Source organism: Lipophrys pholis, assembly GCF_963383615.2.
Source record: "Lipophrys pholis genome assembly, chromosome: 17".
Lineage (NCBI taxonomy): Eukaryota > Metazoa > Chordata > Actinopteri > Blenniiformes > Blenniidae > Lipophrys > Lipophrys pholis.
Genome location: NC_137643.1, coordinates 10,384,900 through 10,403,986, shown reverse-complemented (window position 1 = coordinate 10,403,986; position 19,087 = coordinate 10,384,900). Strand labels below are relative to the sequence as shown.

The window sequence follows — 19,087 nt, the reverse complement described above, 5'->3', positions numbered from 1 at the left end:
TTATGAGCGAAGTAAATTTATACCCAGTGAATTAAATCAGGAGATAATAAAAAAAAAAGCCTTATTATATAATCATGGTGATAATTACTAGATCAAAATCTGCAGATTAGTTGACTTATGACAGAATATTATGTATTTACCCTTCGTAGTGTTTTTGTAAAAAGCAATTTTCTTGCAGCCAAGGTTTTTTTTTATCTTCAACTTGCCTCCAATAGTTTTTCTCAGCTAAAACTAAATTTCAAGGTTACAAAAACCAAGAATTGTTCCAATTTCATCAACAATTAATAGCTTCAATGTGGTCAGTAAAAGTCGATTTAAAGGTGTTGCTTATATTTTTTCCAAAGTAGATTTGAATTATGGATTTATTATTCAAAATCAACAAAAATACACGTTTGTTACAAACCCTCTGTGACCGTTAGTCTCGGCAGTTATTTATTTGTTTTAACCTTCTGGATATGATCTGGATGCCAGCTGACTATGTGGAAAATCCTGTTTAACCCTGGTCAGGGTTATAGTCCCATCACAGATCCAATATAGAGAAACAGATAATTACACACGGTCACATTTACATTTATGCACAATTTAGAGACGCATCCATCTGTGGAAGTGTGAGTGCAGCCGTTGCACTCTGGCACACTGGTGAGACACTGCAGGTGAGACAGACTTTAGATGGGCCGTAAGTTAACAGTGCAGTTTATCATGATGTGCATAATGGGGGGAAATCCTGCCCCTGATTTGACTCTTTCACACACTTTATAGACTGTCGGCGGGTTTCTAGCTCTTGCAAAGACCCAACAGGCATTGTGTTTCGCTTAAAGCAGCGTACAGCTTTTGTTGTGGAAGTCGTATGCAAGAACGTATCTTGAATCGCTCTAGAGTTCAGTTGTTTCTCTTTTTTAGTAATTATTTGTGTGGACCAGGGAACTACAGCGCAAGTGTGACCACTACCTGCTCAAATGAATGAGTGAATATCAGGCTGAAGCTCAGTTTGATGACGCGACTCTTAATTGAATCAGACATATGTGCTCCGAGAGACGACTGAAATGTGCCAGGCTTTAGATCCCTGAGAAGAGGACATATTTGATGATCATTTCTCTTCATACCCATGCTTCAACACACCACTTTTATATTTCCATTTGATTCCAGTCACACGTCAACACAGGGTGATATGAGACGGACAGCGTGTGTTGTGAAATCGTACATATTGGTTGGATGGACTGAGGTAAAGTTCCTCCTGCTTATGTTTGTGTTTGTCCGGTGTGCCAAGCAGAAAAAGTTACATAACCTGTGTGTGTGTGTGTGTGTGTGTGTGTGTGTGTGCGTGCGTGTGATCTCTATACTATGTCTGTGTAAATATCTGAATTTTGAGTCTATTGCGTCTTCTCCTGTGAGCCAAAAAGTCTGTTCCCTGACATGACATGATGCCCAGGAATAACATCTCCTCTCTTCTCATCCTCCATCACTGCCATCACTGCCATCACACACATGTTCAGTCGGTTTTGCCGCCTTTTCAGTGGGAAATGTGTCTCTGGAGTTACTGTAACAGCCTGAGCAGCAGCTCCCCTTCTCCCCCTCACAGACATACCCCCTCAATTGCGGCTTGTTCAGGTTGTGTGTGTGTGTGGGGGGGGGTTGTGGAGGAATGTGAAGTTGAGCAGGTTGGGTGGAGCGGGCTGTTGAAGGTAAAAGAGGGGTCTCTGTTTGGTGTGTATGTGGACTATATGGGGAGATTAAAGACGTCTATGTGAGCTTATTGATGAAAGTGTGTTTTCCTACTGTGTTTATTCCACTGGGGCCCGGGGCTGACCTGACAGTGGAGAGTAATGAGGAAGCGCACGGGGAAAGGAATGAAAAGAGGAAATGTAATTATATTTTTGCTCTGACATCCGAACCTCCAATTTATGACTTAAGTTCTTTGGTCAAAATTGCTCTTGAAACGAGAGGCGGCCTAAGAAATGATCCTAGTAAAAAAAGAAAATGTCCAAGCAACTGACAGAAAAATCTGAAATGTTACACATGATTGAGTTGGACTGAACTGAACTTAAACAGCCAGGAAGTGGCTTGTATACTTCAATCTATACAAAAATGCTCACACACACACACACACAACCCAACATGTGGAGTGGCAGGAACACTGTCGGCTGTGTACAGCGGCGCTCCTTCACTTCCGCACCATAAATGTGTGTTTGCTATACGAGGGAACACGGGGAGAAAAGAGGAATTCATGTTGGTGTTTATTTGAGCGGTGGCCAAATCCAACCTGGGGCGGCTGTGCTGGCGCACACGCTTGACCAAACCCCAGCCGCTCCTGTACCCCCAGCCAGACACACACTCGTACTGTACTAACTCGGGGACTCGAGTGCACACACACACACACACACATGCCTACCTGTCCATCCTAGCCATATCAAGGTGTGTTTGTCTTTCCCTGCCCACAATTTTAGGTCCTCCCAGAGCAGGTATTTCCCTCTCTTTCCCACAGACACACACATGCACTACATCAGTGCGGGTGGGGTGGGGGGGTGGGGGTGGGGTTGTCTGTGGGCTGAGTGTGTGAAGCTCTTGCATTGATAACCTGCAGCTCAAAGTCACCCGGTCTCACTTTGTGGCCGTCCCCATCGCCTGGAACTCCCTTCGCCCTGCTCTGCTTCCTTTCTGCCTCTCAGTCTCGGACCGTCTGTGGCCGCGCTCAGATCCCCCATCCTGCTGTCACCATGACGCTTACCTCGCCGTTTTTTCTGCTCCTGCTTGGCTTCATTGGAGCTCAAGCCACTCTAGACGTCCGCACAGCTGCAGCAATGGGTAAGGATGATGACCTTTAACCTCCATTTTTGACTAACTGCAGGTGTTGAGCAGAGGGATGCTGATGGTGTAGTGCATCGCACACTGATCTCCTAATCCCTGTAGTTGAACTTTGACCTTACCTTAGACAGCATATTAGTACAAAAAAAAAATAGGCTCACGTTTCATCTCAGAGCAGCAGTTTTCTGAAGGTCCATTTGCTTAGTCAGCAAAGTTGTAAACATTAGCTATGATCTCTTAAGCAACATTTTTGGTTTTTCGCTCATGTTGGTGAACGCCTGTTAACGTTTGAGCACAAAAACTCAAAAATAACATCATAACCAAACAAAAATGCATAAATGCTTATACAGTTGCTGTGATACTGGGACAGATTAATATAGTTTAGATAATTCGTTTAACAAAAGAGTAGGACTTTATATTTAATTTGTGTGATTTTCTTGATTGGAAATGTGTAAGCCGTCATCATTTACTGTCAATCATCCTTCTGGTTGAGTGAATGTACAAAGCTTAAAAATCAAATTTCAGGACAGTTGCATGTGGTGTGTGTATATGTATGTATGATAGGTGTGTGTGTGTGTGTGTTGTTGGTTGAAGATGTTTGGGAGATTTAAAAGTAAGATTAAAACAAAACTGGATGGAGGGAGAGAGGTGAAGGGTGAGAAGGGAGATCAGTTTTATTATCAGACCCACAAAGTGTTATTGAGCCTCAGTTAGTCAACCAGAAATGTTGAACCTCGTCAGGTTTCTGTGTATCACCTGAATGATCAATGTCACAAAAATTATATCAAATTTTTTTAAATCATATGAAACGCTTATTCAGATTTTCAGCTCATCATTTAGAATGTATTCATCAAAAGATTCAGTATTATTTTAATCGTAAAATACCTGATGTTCTGCCCTTTTCAAATCTTGAAAGGAATTCTAATCTCATGGTCCACCTGAGTTCAATGTAATTGCCCAGTTGGTGATCTAATAACACTTCATCAATATATTTATGCAAGACGTTATTTAAATATTTTTAAAGAAGGTTATCGGATCCTTTTTGTCCTCCACCTATGTTTTTCTGGCTGAGCCCCTCTGCATCTCAGCCTCCACCTCTCTCCCGCTCTCCTCCCGTTGCCTCTTTGCATCCTGTTTTTCTGTTCCCGCCCACTTCCTCTCATATACGTCTCACCAGCCTCCATCACTTCACCTCTGCCCTCCCTCTCTCCTCTCAGTGCCTCCACTGTCCCTTCGTGCTCCTCCCATTAATATTCTCAGCTTGTATTCAACTCCATTCAACATTTCAGGAAAAGAGGATTAAGTGTTTAGGAACTATTAAGAAAATGTTCCGGACTAACTTTTCTCTCCGTGTGCAGCTGCGGGTTTGTGCAAAACCCGTCCCACAGACCTCGTGTTCATCATCGACAGCAGCCGCAGCGTTCGCCCCTCGGAGTTTGAGCAAGTAAAGGTCTTCCTCGCAAAAGTCATCGAGGGGCTGGACGTCGGACCCAATGCCACTCGCGTGGGAGTCGTTAACTATGCCAGCCGGGTCAAAAACGAGGTACACATACACAACTTCCAACTGCCAGAGCTTTTAGATCTTTTTGAAAAACCAACTTCGAACACAAATTCTTGCCCACTGTGCTTTCCTATGCAGGTTTCTCTGAAGACTCACCGCACCAAAGCTGGGTTGGTGAAGGCTGTGACAAAAATCGAGCCCCTGTCCACTGGAACAATGACTGGTCTGGCCATCCAGTTTGCCTTGAACGTCGCTTTCAGTGATGCCGAGGGCGCTCGTGCCAAATCTCCCGATATCAGCAAGGTCCGGTGCACATTAAGTGTTCACACATACGGTTCCTCTCATCCCACAATCCGCATTATCACTCTCGATTGTACCTCTGCTGTCGCAGGTAGCCATTATCGTGACAGACGGGCGTCCCCAGGACAGCGTGAAAGATGTGGCTCAGCGTGCACGAGATGCCGGCATTGAGATTTTTGCCATCGGTGTTGGACGCGTGGACATGAGCACTCTGAAGCAGATGGCCAGCGACCCACTGGATGACCATGTGGACTACGTGGAGAGCTACAGTGTGATCGAGAAGCTCACCAAGAAGTTCCAGGAGGCCTTCTGTGGTAAGAGGGGACAGGAGGGGAAGGTTAGGAATATCGTCTCTGTTTTAAAGTGAAAAGAGGCAGCAGGAGGATATGGGCTTATTATGGGGTGTTTGAAAAAACAAAAGGTCATGGTGACCTTCATCCCTTTGGAGAGTGCTATCTGCTGGCAACCCTATACTGAGGGTAAGGTGTCAGGGCTGTCATACCTTTCATTCCAATACATTGTTCCCTCCCTTTTGTCCTCATCCCCAGTCTGTACATCCGTTCAGTCGCCCAGACTTTGTTTAAAATTTCCTGTGCATGAGGATATTAGGGCTGAAACAACATCTTGGAACGAGAGTTGCTCCTATTCCTCACTCAGCTCTCACATAACCGAGGGGCGAGACTGATCTGTCTGTAATTACCGATCCATTAGTGACAATCATTAAACCCCTAATTAGTAATGCCCTTCGGCGTTTGCAGTCTACGGCAGTTGCGACTGCTGTCCTGCTTTGCAGCAGCCAGTCTCACTGCAGACGTTTCATCGGAGGGCAAAGCTGCATGGTCACGGTGTTGGATTGTTCTTGGACGAGCCTGCATATGAGACGGGAACCAAGAACTAATCAGATATTCTTGAATTGAGGCCACTCCAATCTTTTCCACCTGTTCATTTTAAGGATCCACTGGGTTCATGCTTCATCCACACACTTTTCAAAATGGCCGACGCCTCTTGCCGATCACAGTGGATCATTAAAAAAATCAATGCAAATCTTTTTCAAACTGACATTTCATTTCTTCTCCTAACTCCATCCCCCCTCTGCGTGCACTGTGTGTACGTGTGTGTGCTCGGCATACACGCACACACACAGTGTCGGACCTGTGTGCCACTGGGGATCACGACTGTGCGCAGGTATGCATCAGCACCCCAGGATCATACAAGTGTGCCTGCAAAGATGGCTTTACCCTCATGGATGATGGTCGCAGTTGCAGTGGTGAGTGTGTGTGTGTGTCTGGAGGTATTCGTCCAAGCAGCACGGTTACAGTGCCGCCACATTCACACGGTTCAACGTTTGCGTGTCTGTTTGTGATGCAATCAGCTTGCAGCAACTCTGCGACGGATGTGGTGTTCCTGATCGATGGCTCCAAGAGCGTGCGCCCTGAGAACTTTGAGCTGGTTAAGAAGTGGATAAATCAGATCATTGACAAACTGGATGTGTCTGACAGCAAGGCTCATGTCGGACTGGTTCAGTACTCCAGCTCAGTCAAACAAGTAGGATTCTTATTCATGGTAACAGTAAAATACATAACTTTTTTTTTTCCCCCTGCCTTCATATGCTTATGTTTTTCTCTCTGCAGGAGTTTCCCCTGGGCCGCTACAACAACAAGAAAGACCTGAAAGATGCTGTGAAAAAGATGGCCTACATGGAGAAGGGGACCATGACAGGCCAGGCGCTCCGTTACCTGTCAGACAACAGCTTCAGCGTTGCTCAGGGTGCCAGGCCTGGAGTCGTAAAGGTGGGCATTGTGTTCACTGACGGACGCAGCCAGGACTACATCGGAGATGCAGCCAAGAAGGCCAAGGAAAACGGTAGGGCAAGAGAAAAGGTGACATCATGCTCCACGAGTGCGGCAACTGCCAGTTGTTTATTCCAGTCACATGACACCTGTCCATTCAAGGCTTCAAGATGTATGCTGTTGGAGTGGGAAACGCAGTTGAGGATGAACTGAAGGAGATTGCCTCTGTGCCAACTGGAGAGCATTACTTCTACACCGCTGACTTCAAGGCTATGACCCAGATCGCCAAGAAACTGCAGATTAATATCTGCCAAGGTCAGAGATTTCTGGTTAAGATGCATATCATGGAAACTTGCATTATTGTTTTTTTGATCTTGTGCTCTCTGATCCCACAGAGGAGGACCCCTGTGAATGTGACTCCCTTGTTAAGTTCCAAAAGAAAGTAGAAGATGCCCTACAGGCGCTAACGAAAAAATATATCCTTTACGATGGGTGAAGCGATTTCACAATACAGTACAGGAAGGTGTTTCATGTTCTTTGTCTTATTTTATGTTTCGAGCGTTTCTGTCCTTAACAAAAGCTCACTAGAGAGCATGTCGAAGAGGATTGCCTTGCTGGAGAACAAAATCGTCTGAGGTGTCGCATCCCACTCTCCACTGAACATCTTCACACCCACCCATCAAAACACGTAAACAACCCCACACACACTTTTGTTTACTTCTGGTAAGATATTGAAGAGGGGCCCATGTGTGTGCGAACCCGGACCTCTGCTTGCACCTTGAGCACTCCCAAACCACCTGCTGTCTCCTCCTCTCTCGGCCGAACCTCCTCTGGGACACGAAGCGCAGGTCGCCATGAGGACCATGCCTTTGTGTGTGTGTGTGTGTGTTTATCTGTGTGCGTGCTCCAAAGGTCATCCTCCAAAGCCAGCCTGTGTGTTAATAAAAGTCTTCCCTCATAGGGAAACGGTGATGGTACATTGAAGGGGTTTTCTTTGTTGCTATGGCAATACTGAAGTTTCTGAAACTCCAGAGGGTCCGTGTCTCGTCATGACAGATGGAGCAGCACATCACCTTCACTTGTTTGTCTGTTTCTGTGTCAATGTCATCGTCTTTCTCTTACCAACTTTGACCTTCTTCTCCTATGCTCACGAAAAGCTATCAATCATTATATATGATCTACATATGTGCAGGTAAATTAATATAAGATGTATGTCTGATAATAAGAATTCACCGTTGATGTGTTTTATTTTCCTAAATAAAGGTGTTTCAGGAAGTAAACATAAGAATGTGAAACTCTTATATAATATATAAAGATTAAATGCACAAATGTACACACCAACAAAGAATCACAGAGACATCCAGTTTCCTTTATTTTGATATATTAGGGTGAGAAGGTCCTTTTATCAAAGCTCCCAAACATGGACTCCGAGGACCAAAGGGGCGAGTTGGTTTGACTATTCTCTTACAAATGAAAATACCATGTAAAAAGTTATTAAACATATATGTACTGATGATATCGGGTACAAAATTAAACCTGGCTCTAGTAGTACTAACATATATAGATGGCTTCTTTTTTTGTATGAGCTAAATTCAACACAGTCCTTTCAGTTCTGGTAAATCCACAGGTTTCATCACCAATTTAATCATAACTACACAGTCTAATTTAACATGCAGGAGTTAATTAGATCCACTTATGAGCAATATGTGGTTTAAGCCACTAGTGTACAGACAGTTATTTGCTTTTTTAAGCAACTAATTATAATCCTGCAATGTATGGCCCACGTGGTGGAGGGATTCCTGTTTGCTGTAGCTTCTAAAGTGGTGACCTGGACCCAGAGTGACTCCACATCAGCAAAGATAGAAATCATAACTCAGAGAATGTGTAAATTATTCTCAAACATTTTAGCGTTTCCCCAAACTGCAGATGTGCTACATGTTCCTCCCATGTCAAAATCCATAGACTTTACTATTTTCAATGTTCCAAAATGCATGAAGCACTCAAACTGTGATCTGATCTGCATTGACTCACAAGATGTGCTTGACCTAAAATATCCTAAACAATTTAGAAACATGCATTCATTCAGACAATCTCTAAAACCCTGCCGGTGTTGCTGGAAAGCCATGTGAGACATATTTCACCAATGTTTCTTGAGAGATTCTTCTTTAAACTCAGTTCTCATTTGAATACGTTTGCTGTTTAATCGAAATTTTACTTGAGTGTTCCTTTATTTTGTACAACTCAACACACGTTTAATGTCTGTATTTTGTGAAGATGTAAATTACTCTAGGTGTGTTGTGTCAGGGTAAACACACTGTTCTATGCCAATAACTTCCATGCAGAAGAAAAAAGAAAACATTCACTGACCTTTCCTCGAGCGCACTTGTTTTATTGTTTGTTTCCACCGGATGAGAAGATAAAGTGTTAAAGTGACAATAGTTAAAGATAAAGAAACGAAAGTGTATAAATAATGCAACAAGACTGCCTCGAGCTCATTCAGTGGAAATTTTGTGCGCGTCACTGTGACGTCACTCTGAAGGCAGGAAGAGACATGAAGCGGAGCAGCGACTGAAATCTGCATAAACTCTTCTCGTTGGTTCCCGTTGGTTGATTTTAAGTTCATATCGGGCTGCTCTGCGACCGCTGCGTCCAGTCCGCTCCTAACCCACCTCCTGTCAGAGTTTGCGGGGGACAGCCGCCGCGGAAAAGCACTTTGCAGCATCTGCTCGCAGCGGCTGAACGAGCCGAGCGAGCCACCCGGCGACAGGCGGTCTCTCCGGTGCCGGTGGCCGGACCATGAGACGGTGCAGTGCGTGCTGGCAGTGGAAGGTGGTCCGAGGGTGTTAATGATTATTGGGACGGATAATTGCGCAGTCAGAGACACCTGGAGATTTTTAAGCCGCGAGGAAAACCCCTGATGTTTGCGTCAGGCTAACGGTTAGCGTCAGGTCACCACTTCAGCTAGCTCAGCAACCAAACGACACGTAACACCGGCGGCTGCAGACATGGCCAGTAATCCCGCACCGGTCGTCCCGGGACATGGCTCCGGTTCTGGACGCTCGGGTCGGCACGACTCCGAGTGTGAGCCCGACGCCGGGGCGGCGGTGAAGAACTTCTCCCGGCTGTGTAGCAGGGACGAGGAGGAGCGGACCGCGGCTCTGGAGGAGCTCAGCCTCGGGGTCGAGGCTTGCTTGAACCTGGACCGACCCGGTTCGGCCCGGATGAGCAGACACACTCTGCTCCACCTGCTGCGACTGTCCAAGTCGTGTCCGCTGCAGGAGGTCCGGGAGAGGGCTGCTAAGCTGCTCCGGACCGCACAGGTAAGGAGGAACTTGATGTTTAATTGCTAATTCACTTGCAACCATTTATTTACAGTATTGGATTATTGAGACTCCCAGCTGACTGTGGCCGGTTATCAGCGGGTGTTTATTATTGTTATTGCCCCCTCGCTGCTGGAGATTTCATCAGACGGTAACTGGAGGTGATGCAAGACTGAGTGGCTGTGTGCACAAACAGGCAGGCAGGCCGGCCGGGACACGCCCCCTCCCGGAGCCCTGATCACATAGCAGACACACCCCCCCCCTGACAGGCTCGCTGCCCCCCACGCAACCGGCTCAAATAAAGCTGCACCCCGGTGCTACGCTCCTATTTTATTTAATTTCTCGGATAATACAAGCTGCAGCTTGCAGCTGTCGCTCCTCTGATGTCGGTGAGTTTCACGCATCGATCGACTTAAGAAAAACAATAACAACAACAACGCATTTGTAATTTCGTTGGCTGCGTGTTATGAAACGGATCTCTCCGGTTACACTCAACTGTTAATAGTCAAAGTCGGTCTAGGAAGGTTCAAGGGGATTCAGGCTGCCTGCAGATTATTCATTTATCTGGGAATATTCGAGATAACATGGTTGTCCTAACTTTCCTAATCATTCACTATCGTTTAATTAAGATTGCACCACTCATTTACAACCTTGTGGTTTTTTTTTTTTAAGACCATTTAGATCCAATTTTAGAGACCTTGGCTATTAATTATTGTCCAACTTGTTCATGGTCTAACTTCATCTCATCCCTACTGATTTTATTTAGTCTTATTTGTCAACTCACAATACTTTGCGTGGCTCACATTAAATATATGGAAATGCGACTTGTATAACTAATGATCTCACACTTCAATAAAGTAGTTAATTGTTGTTGGCTGATTTCTGTGTTTTCAATCTCCTCTCTTTCACTCTAGGAACAGGGAGTTGAAGTACCTCGGGCCTTGGCCACCGGCCCCAGTGCCTTTATCCCTGCTAAAGAGGTAAACAAGTGCGGTATTACCTGATGTGTTTGGTTTGGAAATCAACAAATTATTAACTGGCAAGAGTTTTTATTTTATTTTTTTTCCTTCAAAAGGAGGTGCAACATGTTTCACCCCTTTCCATCAAAAGTGCCCCCACATTAGAGGTACAGTGTCATAAGGTGATACGCAGCTGTCCTTTCTAATCATAGCTATTGCATGATTTGTTGCAGGTCCTTTTTCATATCAACAGATAAATCTTTGAATGCATGACTATGTTGCCTGTTGCTTATGAAACAAGATTGTAGAAATGCGATTTGAAGAAGCACATGAAAACTACAAACTTGACTCACTGCTGGAATGTACGTTTTGCACGTTTTTTCAGTCGGTCTAAGGCTTTATTCAACTTCATATTTGTATTTCCTCGACACGATGGAATCTTCCTTTTTTCCGGTGACTTTTGTACAGCTCAGTAAACATTCCTCCGACCTTACATGGCCATGCTACGAGCAGCGAGTCTGCTGTAACACTGCGGCGCATTGCTTCAGCGTTCAGGAGCTGCAATACCAGAACTATGTTGCCAGAGCCGATGACTGATGCTTGTTTTATATTTGACTCGCGCTAAATTTTCCACAGGAGAAAGTTGAGCGTTCTCTCAGCTGTGGAAATCTCCAGCTTCGTGTGGCTGCTTATTTACAACTTAACGACAAAGTGTTTTCTTAAACAAATTTAGTTTTGTTGACAGGGACTCAAATCAAACATTAACTTATAGTTTTTTGCTTTTTCTTCCACTCCAGGTCTTGAAAGATGGGCCGAATCAGGACATCCTCATCGAGTCTTTTCTCTCCCTGGGCCGGGTGGATCATATCACCATGGTGATGGCGCTGCATCCTGCCTATCTCAGCTGCTTCCTGAAGACCCAGCATGCTTTGCTGGAGCTGGACGGCCCCTTGCCCCGTCACTGGAGACATTACATTGCTGTCATGGTAAGAAATATCTGTTAACTGTTGAGCACATCTCGTATCCGTCCGCCCTTCATCTACACCTGTTTAGTACAAGTTAATTGTTGTTGTTTTTTCTTTCCTGTGCCTCTGAGCTGAGTTAATAAACTAAATGGAAAACGATACCTAATGTGGAACTGACGCTTGATATTATTACAACGATTAATGTATTGCACTGGAAGGTTTATTGCTTGTCCCTCGGTTCTGTGGATCCATACACACTCCATCATTATTGGAATGGATGAGTACAAAAGAATCAAATTAATATTTATCTTCATCCTTTACTATGAACAGATGAGACGGCAGTCGCTTTGGTCTTTTACTTCCTGGCACAAAGTGCTGCAACCTTTGATACTTCTGCTTTGATGTGAAGAGTTGACTTATTGAGGTTGTACACTCGGGTCGAGTTCTCCTTTGACTCTTTAGTTTATTTCAAATTGCATATATTTGTTTTTCTGTCAGATGAAGAGGTACACACAACAGCTGATGACTGTGCCGCTGTTATTTCTCTTTATTCATGTGATCAGAGGAGCACAGTGCTTTGTTGACACATTTATTAATAGTCTTTTAATAGACAGTTGTTATTGCTGTAAAGTTTAGTTTTCAGCTTTTATAGTCCTGCTAGATAAAGGCATTTGACTGCTTGTGTGGCAGTTTTAGTAATATAACACTGCTCATCTACCAAAATATTCCACAGCTCTTCCGTTTTTTTTTTTTTTTCAGTTATCAAACAAATAAATACGAATGTTTACTGTGTGTCACCTTAATGAAAAGGCATTTTACCGACTAATCTTCTGCCGGATGTGACTATGCTTTGCCTTTTATTACATTTATTCTGATCCCTACCTTTCTTTCCGAGAATGGTAAGCACGATGCTTTAAGATATACATTTCCGTAAAAAACTAAAGGCTGCTGTGTTTTTTTAGTACTTTATTTAATACAGTATAACATTAAATCTGTATTGAAAATGTCTATAATATAGCAATGTATTCTAATATTTTAATCTTATTTTTATAAATGGGATGGATTCACATTGTCTCTTGCTCCCTGACCAATAACTGAAAAGACCACGGTAAACATTTCAGTAAAGTACATTTAGGGGTGTAATTCTGCTTTAACTCGGTCTTTTGTCACACTTACATAATTTGAAAAAATATATTTTGGTGATTTAAAGGAAAAAACAGTGGACATATTTGTCCACTGTATCATAGCAAACCTCTTAGAGATGTTCCAAAAGTCTATTAGTGACTTGGCACATAAACATTTAGTGGCTCTCATCGCATTAGAGGCCCCTGTCACTTTAAATATGCTTTCCTCAGAATCGGCCTGCACCAGTTCATCTTGTGCCGCTTTAACCTCTGTGCGCTTGATATTTATGAGGCGAGGCAGCCTTTATGTATTTATCTGTTACTCGCAGATCTGCGATTAGAGCTTTGTGTTCGAATAGAAGGCGTGCTCATAGCTGACTTCTCCTGGTGCTTTGGCAGGCTGCAGCTCGACACCACTGCTCGTACCTGGTGCAGCAGCACAGCGCCGGCTTCCTGGAGGCCGGCGGCGAGGAGAGCTGGCTGAGCGGCCTGGAGCGCGCGCCCACCAAACTCCGCAGCCTCCAAACACTCAACAAGCTGCTGGCACACAGACCCTGGCTAATTACACAGCAGCACATCCAGGTCAGACTCCACACCCACTCCATTCCCGTGCCTCGCTCACTCCAAACTCGCTTTCCGCTCGTATCGTGTCACGTCGCATCATAGCGAGCTAATTAAAATTTCCGACTTGCATCCAAAAATCACTTGCTGACTCAGTCGCTGCTCCCTGCGTAGTAGACTTTTAGTGGTTTAACCAGTAAATCAATGATTCTGACATCATTTTACACCATTTCTGGTTTACATAGTTTGAATTGTATTAAATAAGATCATGAATGAACCTCATGCTGGATCAGAAAGGTAACAGAACACAATATCTTTTAACAATTAGAGATGCAATTGGAGGCAACAACCTGAATTTCCCTTTGTAAAGATCACATTGTTCTTAGAATTCGCATGCTGATCTTCATTTAAAAATACCGTTGGAGCATGTGCCCTGGTTTGCACATGTTTGTGTGAGAAGTTCTTTAAGTCATTAGGCTTTAATCGACTCATTAGGATTTGTTGCTGCAGGTCAGGAATAAACCTTTGGAGATGTTAGCTGGAGAGTACTCAGGACTGTTTCCTTTTTTTTTGTAACACTCAGCAGCAGTTGGTTTGTCCACGTCAGTCTCAAGATCTAATAAGAAAATGACAAATGAAAAGATCATAATGAGGTTTTTTTTTCTTTTAATTATCCTGTTTAGGGTCTAATGTTACATTGTCCTGGATTGCATATGGCAATAAATGTGAACTTGAAATTAAAAATCCAGATTTTTAAAAAGTTGTGGATAAAAATCGGTAATCGACTAAAGAAGACGACCAAAGCTCTGCTCAAGTGTTTACATATTCGCTTGTCTCCCTGCGCGTGGCTCTCTGCCCTGCAGGAGCTGGTGTGTCCCGGAGCGGAGCCTCGCTGGTCGCTCGCCGAGCTGATACACGCCGTGGTCCTGATGGCGCACGCTCACTCGCTGTGCTCCTTCGTGTGGGGCTGCGGTCTAAACCCGGAGCCTGACCACGTCGGGGGCCACACCTTCCAGCCCCCGTCGCCCGGCCACGTTCCCCCCAGCCCTCACAGCCCTGCTCAGGAGGACGGCAGGCAGGAGGTGAGGCCGCCGCTCCGATCGCAGGAGGGAAATAGTTGTTGGGGAAACCCTGCTTTGTTTTACTGGACGCACCGGTTCAGCAACAGCTGCTCGTCTCAGTGTTGACACATTAGGGTTTTATGCAAGACTTCCTCCTCTGCAGCTGGGTGACGGAGCGATGGAGGTGGAGGTGCTGATGAAGAGGATGGTGGAGCTGCAGCAGCAGCAGGAGGAGGAAGAGTGTACGCAGGAGGAAATGGTTACTCGCTTTGAAAGGGAGCGGAGTGAGAGCATCCCCACGGGTAGGAGGATAAACGCTTGTTTACCTCTGCATCACGTCTCGACTTGTGTTGACTCTGTGTTTTCTCCCCTGTTGTGTTTGCGCAGCGGTGGTGCGCGGCGCTCCACCTGACCTGGTGCTGTGTCTCGTGGAGGAACCAGAGTTCAGATACGAAGACTTTGCCCCCAGGGGCGAGCAGGCGCCGCCCACCATGCGAGCACAGGTAGGCTGGAGCATTTTGATTTTGCATCACAGCATGCTCGGCCATTTATTTATTTTTTTATTTGTCCGGACTGTTGATGATGTCACTGTTGGCGTTTGATTTCAGGACTATTCATGGGAGGATCACGGCTTCTCTCTGGTCAACAGGCTGCTGCCAGACATGGGCCAACTCCTGGATGAGAAGTTCCAGGTACTCCCACGTCTCCTCCGTTACGAGAGTATTGCTAAAAACTGCATGTGTGAGCAACGGGTCCGCCTGCTTCAGTGAGTCTGAGCGAGTGACACTCGCCGTAGCAGCCGAAACTAGGGCCGGGTTTACACTCGAGAGGAACTTCCCTTCACAACATTCACACCAAGTGCTCTCGTGGTTTTCTGGTGCGAGCTCACTCTGAGCTTTTCACATAGAAAAGACAGCAGCTGATGCACAAGAACGATTTGGTACCGTAAAACTCAAAAGTCATCAAAGGATAAGATGTTTGAAATGTAAATACAAAACATAATTGAACATAGAAAATCTGATATTTAAAGTAAAAAAAAAATAAATAAAAAATTGCTCCGGGTCGTGTTTTGAAAGAGTTGTTCTGAAAGCTCCAGCTGGTTTTCAGCTTTCGCCTTTTGAAGGAGAACAACGCCACCAAATCAGCAGCCAGATTCATCGTGACCTTTTGCAGGAGCGATGGTCTCTGCGGCTCCAGCAGACGAGCAAATATCTAATCAGGATGCATTATCTATGTTCTGCTGTGACTGGCCGAGGCCTCTCGAGCTGCCCGCACCATATTCACTAATGCTGCCACATCAGAGGGACTGTGCAGTGATACCCGACCAAATAGTCCCTCGTCTCTTCAGTTCAAAGGCTACAATAGACCTTTTTCTCCATGTTTCCATCTATATGATTTTTTTTTTCACCATGGAGCACATGGCAGTGAAATCATCATATTCAATGTTGCTGTTTTTACGGACTGACCTTTTTTTTTTTTTTTTCAGAGACTTTCGCATTAAAAGACTTTTGTTTCATACTCAGTTTATTGTTTATTGTTATTAAAATTAGATTACATTTTCATAGTGTTTTTTATTTTAAGCTACTCAACGACACTTTTTAATGTTTTAACATTTCTGATAAATTCTCCGAATGATCTCATGTCTGGGCCGTACTTGCAGTGCACTTTGAACTCTGTGTGTCTGCACACCAAGGTTCAGATTGCAGCATCCTCACACGTCTGCAAATACACAGTAACACAATAACAGTCACACCAGTTTTTTTTATTTTATTTTATCCTTCCCATTAAGTCAAACCTGTCATGTGTAAATACTGAATTAGTTTCAAGAGAAATATAGTCGACCTGCCATACAGGTGGAGTTCTGCTCGGTGTCAGGTAAACAAATAGGTGTTGGCTCGACGTTCAAAGTAGAACAACAGTTTTTCTTTTCTTTCTCTGTGAAATCAATGACTTTTTTTTTTAACATCTTTAAAAAATGATTCTAATGAAAGCGAGTAAAGGAGCAAATCTGTTTGAATTGCTCGTGCCTCATAAACATTTATCGTGCTGCAGAGGATACAGAGCAGGCTTAGTTTTGTACTTGGAGGTCGTGAGGACTGTGGCATGAAGATGAATAGTCGTCTGTTACCTACGCAGCACAACAACGGCACCACTGTGCTTATAATGGAGAGAACAAACAGGTTTTGAAGTCCTCAAAACAAGACGAGTTTACTCTTTGGCGTCACTGCTGTTGCTGTGTGTGGAGAAAAATGGATGAAATTATCATTGCAGGTCGTGAGCAACTTGACGTACCACCGGATGGCCATGCACGAAGGTGTGGACACTCTCACTCTGAGAAAAGCTCTGTGGAACTATATCCACTGCCTCTACGGCATCCGGTCAGTACTCAAGGTTTCTACACCCTAACTGCTATTATATGAAATACTATGGAATGTTTGTGGTAAAACACATCAGTCAGCAGCAGATTATACAAAACACTATAAAGTAGAGATGAAAACAATCTTTTTTTTTTTTTTTTGTACTCAAATATATCCAAGTGATATCAAAAAAGCCTGTGTTGCTATAAACGTCTCTCGCCGCTCTGCCCTGACAGCTATGACGATTACGACTACGGCAGCGTGAATGTGTTGTTGGAGCGCTCTCTGAAGGTATTTGTTAAAACCATGGCCTGTCATCCCGAGCAGACCACGGCTCGCATCTACCACACCTTCTGGAGACACTTCAGGCACTCTGAAAAGGTATGAATGGGTTCAAACGAGCGGCCTGCCCCGGCCTCTTCAGCCACAAATCATTTGACATTTTAACATGTCGCCTCTCTCCGGTACCTTCTTCCTCGACGTACGAAGCATTTGGCATTTCGCCGTGTCCTTTCTTTTGCTTCCTTTTAAAATGTCATCACAGAAGGAAGTGTTATGGACAGAACTTGAAAGTGTGTCACCCAGTGACCTGAAGGTAATAACAGGCTTATTTTTTTTTTCCCCTCCCTCCCCCTCTCACAGGTTCATGCAAACATAATAGTGATGGAAGCCCGGCTACAGGCTGCCCTTCTTTACACCCTGCGAGCCATCACACATTACATGAGATGACGCGCTCGTACTCTTTTTGTTTTTGCAAATGCTGAGCCAGCTGTGATACACCACAGTCCAATATTACACACACACAGACACTACAGTGAATGTTTGTATAGGCAGATCATATCTTTCAGTGTTAATGTTTTGATGCTGCTTCGTGACTGGGATATTGTATATTTAAATGTACCTCTTTTGCACTGAAGTGTATCCGTTTTTTTTGTTTTGCGCCTCGAGTGTTGTTCTGAATATCTTGCACATCATTCAGCCTCTCAGACATATTCACATGCCAGCTACTGACTAAGATCCGATGTAGCTGAATCATCATCATGATTGCTGATTGTTTTTGTTGTTCATTGACGAATACCGGCCACGTACCACTACAGCTCAAGCCTCCGTGATCCAGTGTCGGCGGCACACGGAGGCTGAGATCAAACATGACGAAATGTGTATTTTTTTTAAACAATAAAGGGTTACTTTGCTATTAAAATCAAACGGCTGTGCGTTTGTGTGAAGAATTGAATTACACGAACTGACCACAAGATGGCGACAAAGACTTTGAGATGTGAACTGACTCCTCAGCTCCTGAGGGAGTGAGAGCAGTGTGGTCTGACTTCTGCTGTTACTCCTGATATCAGTCCATCAACCTTCATTTTCATAGCTCCTTTCATACAAGTCTGAGCTTTACAGATGACTGACGGCGATAATAAGACGGAACAGGTGATGGTAACAAAGACAAATCATTGAATGGATTGTCAAAACAATCAAAACCCAGATTTGAAGTGTTTGCTTAAGTGAAAAGGGGCACTTATCAAAATATTGGAAATATTTCAAGCCCGTTGTGAGTTAATGCATTTGATTAAAAGCATTAAACTGACTAGAATGACAAATTTCCCATTTCTGTCCCTAAACAGTAGTTGCATAGTTCTCTATTGATTTTCTGTTTGGAAAGTTGAGTAGCATTGTTTTTAATATGTAATGTATCATTTCCAAAAATATCCCTAAACACGACTTCCCAAAAGCAACGAGCGTCTGTTTAGAAAGACACTTTGGTTAATAACTTATGGTCAAGCGTCAGTTCCCCCCCCCCAACCCCCAATACCGGTAAATGCAATAATTAAGTGCAGTGATGGGAGGAAGCAATCTTTTATTAACCGCAAAGGGAAATATAGGAACGATCTCAATGTTTGAAAACAATTTAATCTTGTTTTTAATGATTGTGATTAGTTGTGAAGCAACGTGAAATGCAAAAGTTAACGGATAAAGTCTTAAGGGAATGTGTTAATTTAAAAAAAGAAAGTAGAAAAGAAATCAATGAATAATGCCAGTCTTTTAAAAAAATATATTTTTTAAATCTCAGCCCATGCAGGACGTCTAAAGCTGCTCTGTTGCATTTTTTTATTTATTTTTTTGCTTCATTGCTCTTCTCATTCAGTCTGAGTGTCGCAGACTGCATCGATGCACAGCTTCTCAATCCTCTCGTCCAGTCTCATCTCACTGCGTTAAAACGTTCCACGACTTCGGTGCGTCTTTTGCGCGCTTTACAGGAGATTTAAATGTCCAATCATGAAGAATCGACTGCGCCACAGCGTAGTGTGGCTTTATGTCTTTATATTCTATCAGAGGAGAAGAGATG

The 19,087-nt window shown here is 44.0% G+C and overlaps 2 protein-coding genes across 7 annotated transcripts; both read left to right on the top strand.

Annotated features, from left to right (window-relative positions):
• Positions 1 to 2,603: 2,603 nt before the first annotated feature.
• matn1 (matrilin 1) lies at positions 2,604 to 7,757 on the top strand. Of its 2 annotated transcripts, XM_080484653.1 has the most exons (10): positions 2,604 to 2,802; positions 4,161 to 4,345; positions 4,442 to 4,606; positions 4,695 to 4,917; positions 5,748 to 5,870; positions 5,976 to 6,148; positions 6,235 to 6,466; positions 6,556 to 6,708; positions 6,789 to 6,869; positions 6,979 to 7,757. In XM_080484653.1, exons 1-10 carry the CDS (start codon positions 2,715 to 2,717, stop codon positions 7,026 to 7,028), a joined length of 1,473 nt encoding a protein of 490 aa, XP_080340779.1. In that variant the 5' UTR covers positions 2,604 to 2,714; the 3' UTR covers positions 7,029 to 7,757. The 2 variants fall into 2 exon arrangements, with proteins under 2 accessions (XP_080340779.1, XP_080340780.1); XM_080484654.1 differs by lacking the exon at positions 5,748 to 5,870 and having other exon boundaries at positions 2,616 to 2,802.
• A 111-nt stretch (positions 7,758 to 7,868) lies between these two features.
• Positions 7,869 to 17,953, top strand: sesn2 (sestrin 2). Of its 5 annotated transcripts, none has more exons than XM_080484649.1 (12): positions 7,869 to 9,713; positions 10,628 to 10,693; positions 10,789 to 10,839; positions 11,470 to 11,658; positions 13,161 to 13,343; positions 14,186 to 14,404; positions 14,547 to 14,685; positions 14,771 to 14,886; positions 14,992 to 15,075; positions 16,655 to 16,761; positions 16,977 to 17,121; positions 17,383 to 17,937. In XM_080484649.1, exons 1-12 carry the CDS (start codon positions 9,399 to 9,401, stop codon positions 17,467 to 17,469), a joined length of 1,701 nt encoding a protein of 566 aa, XP_080340775.1. In that variant the 5' UTR covers positions 7,869 to 9,398; the 3' UTR covers positions 17,470 to 17,937. The 5 variants fall into 5 exon arrangements, with proteins under 5 accessions (XP_080340775.1, XP_080340774.1, XP_080340776.1 ...); XM_080484648.1 differs by having other exon boundaries at positions 10,789 to 10,854; XM_080484651.1 differs by lacking the exon at positions 7,869 to 9,713 and adding an exon at positions 9,994 to 10,102 and having other exon boundaries at positions 10,789 to 10,854.
• Positions 17,954 to 19,087: the final 1,134 nt, after the last annotated feature.